The sequence below is a fragment of the Cryptomeria japonica genome, chromosome 10, assembly GCF_030272615.1.
Source record: "Cryptomeria japonica chromosome 10, Sugi_1.0, whole genome shotgun sequence".
Taxonomy (NCBI): Eukaryota; Viridiplantae; Streptophyta; class Pinopsida; order Cupressales; family Cupressaceae; genus Cryptomeria; species Cryptomeria japonica.
In genome coordinates, this window is record NC_081414.1 from 252,266,126 (window position 1) to 252,268,933 (window position 2,808).

The 2,808-nt window shown below is 37.0% G+C and overlaps 1 protein-coding gene across 1 annotated transcript; it reads right to left on the reverse strand.

Moving 5' to 3' along the window:
* Positions 1-706: 706 nt before the first annotated feature.
* On the reverse strand, positions 707-1,252 carry LOC131059899 (uncharacterized). Its single transcript, XM_057992954.2, has one exon. The coding sequence runs from the start codon at positions 1,250-1,252 to the stop codon at positions 707-709; it is 546 nt and encodes a 181-aa protein (XP_057848937.2).
* Between the last annotated feature and the right edge of the window lie 1,556 nt (positions 1,253-2,808).

The following is a 2,808-nucleotide window of genomic DNA, read 5'->3' on the forward strand; positions in this document are numbered from 1 at the left end:
CTTATCCCAAGTTGTTTTGCAACTTGTCGTACAACTTTCCATGTTTTTCGGCGCTTGCACTAATACATTTGGGGTCAAATTCCGACAGAGGTTTCTAACGAACAAGGAGCATTGTGTGAAAATTTGATTTTTTTTTTAAAATTGCCCGTGTTCGTCGGAATTCCGATGACCTCGGGCATTTTATTAAAAAAGAAAAACACAACGCATTTTCATTTTCAAAGCAAACCGAAGCAAGACCATTTTGCCTCCCTCCCCCCCCCCCCCCCCCCCCCGCCCCCTCGTCGAAGCGATCTCTGCACAAGCAAGGTAAGGTTTGTTTTGCAATCAAAGCAACTGGTTTTTTTTGCGAATTAATCCATTTTGTGCATATCTTGCGTTCTTAAAACCATGAAATGACATCTCTTTGAGGTATTCCGTCATACAATTCACATGCCATGTGTATGCTACCCCATTTTGCAATTTTTTTTTTTAATGGAAATTTTTTTAGAAGCTCATTTTAGCATTTAATAGTTGCCATGCATACCTCGCTTGAAGAGTTATTGCACAAAGAAAAATGGTAGAGGAGATAACATTGTCGCTCCTGCCGTTGAGAAGGGTGCCTCCATGAAAGTAAAATGCTCACAGCCAATACCTAGATGGGGAAGGCCTGGCCGGCTTCTGCCAAAGACTAGATAACAAGTTTGTTGTGGTTTTGGAGTCCTGACTTTCACAATCTCAAACTACTTGATCTCTTTGTACCATTGGGCGCATCAGAAATGGCATTTTCATAAATTGTCCACAAGGTTTCAGAGTCAGGATGCCCTTCTATAATCTTGATAAACCTTCCCTCTGTCATCATCAATACCTTGAGAATAGAAAGATCGTGGCTAGTGGTGGACTCGATTTTCTGCCAAACCAAAAACCTGGGCCTCATAGACCATTCTAAATTGTTTTGCAACCACTTAGGATGATTCACTACAGAATTTGTAGGGACCTCCAAATGATTAACTACAAATTTCATCTTCTCACCAATATTTTCCTTGGAGAAACTGAAGACTATAGGAGCAATCCTAAATACTTGCCAGATTTCCTCGGCCGAGAGACCCCAAAATTTGAGATTCTCTATTCTGGCCTCCAACGTTTCCATACGGCTAAGAGTCATTGCACTTAAAATATATCTGAACATTTTGCTTCCTTTATCAAGGCCAATGTTCTGAATGAGAACAGCTTCTGCAAGCATTAGAGAACTGCGTACCAGTACTCTCAGACCCATCAGTAAGAATTTAGAGAGTTCCGCCCTGCTTAAACCAAATCCCCTTCGATTATGCTTTGATGGATGTCCATACCTTGTTCCAAAGCTCCTATACGTAGGGAGGATGATGGAAAACATTGCATTGAGATAAACATGATTGTATTTCATGAGGATTTGAACTCAAAGCATTGACACTATCACTTATGGCTATATTAGCTTTTTAAGACACTTTCATAGTGCACTTCACCTGTCCTAATAATGGACTATCATGAGATTCTTAAGAATGGAAATACTCCAAACATTCGTGCCCTCTATGTTGTCATTGTGGTTTTCAATCATTGCGACTACATGCTTTTCAAGGACCAAGTAGTGTTGTTTTTTCATTGTTCTACTGTGCTTCTCAAGCTGCACCAACATAGTTTTATTTAATGGCTTTGTTTTGATAGTGATTTCTCCATGGCTTCCACTATCTTTTTCTTGGCACATTCAATGCATTGTCATCTATCACTACTATTTATTGTCCTTTTTACCTTTATTGAGGTTGTTCTCATACATGTCATTCACTTTGTCTATGAGTATATCTCAACCAATTTACTGTTGTAAGTAGAAATAAAAGATTAGTCTCATCTCTTTAAATATTTTAGAGCTTCATAGTAATCTTTGCAATATATCATTTCCTTCCAATTATATGGAATAATGATTTTCTTTTTATGGAATGTGATGAAGGCTTGAGTGTGTCTTCTTGAACTCACTTATTATCAGCTCCTCTATGATTACCTTAGATCTTTGTGGCTAAGAATTGTTCTTGATGAACTTATGCTCTTTATTGATTTCTTTTGCTACCATTATATTATCCTGAAAAAGGCTTGTTCAATGCTCCCTTAGCATGCATGTGCTCTTTTTGTATTGATCTAGGGCTACTCATTAATGTATCTATGGATTTCCCTTATTCACTATGTTGTGACAGTCATTTGCAGATTTTGGACTATCATCTTTCATAATTTGACGTCTTTAAGATGTGGGTACATTGCTTGACAAGAAAAGCTCAAGCATTTGTGAAGTTCAAAGAGTTTAAACCCCTTGTTGAATGGTCATCCAGTTGTTCTCTAAATGCAAAATGCTCAAGTAAATGAGAAATTCACTCAAAATGGTTTATCCACAACTAAAAGAAAACAACTAACCACTACATATATGCATCAACAAAACAGTGTTGTATAGAGACCTAATCATGCCTTCATGGATATGTAGATCAAGTTCCTACATTTTGGACAAAAGCAATTCACACAATAATATATTTGTTGAACACACCCACCACAAAGATTTGGTTATGCAATAATATATTTGTTGTTAACTTTATCACAGAGGATTTGGTTATGCTTGTTACAATCAAGGTTTGACCAAACTAATTCTTAAATATACAAATGAAGAGTGTGGTTGGTTGGTGACTAATTACTCTTTTTAACACCATTTACAAGATCATATCTAAATCAAGTGTCTCAAGAATTAAGCTACTACTAAGAAGATAGTTTGCCTAAAGCAAATGGGTTTCTTGGGTGGCTATTTATTGTAGATAACTT

Coding starts and splice junctions, on each gene's coding strand:
- LOC131059899 (XM_057992954.2), bottom strand. CDS start 1,252: ATGGGTCTGAGAGTACTGGTACGCAGTTCTCTAATGCTTGCAGAAGCT.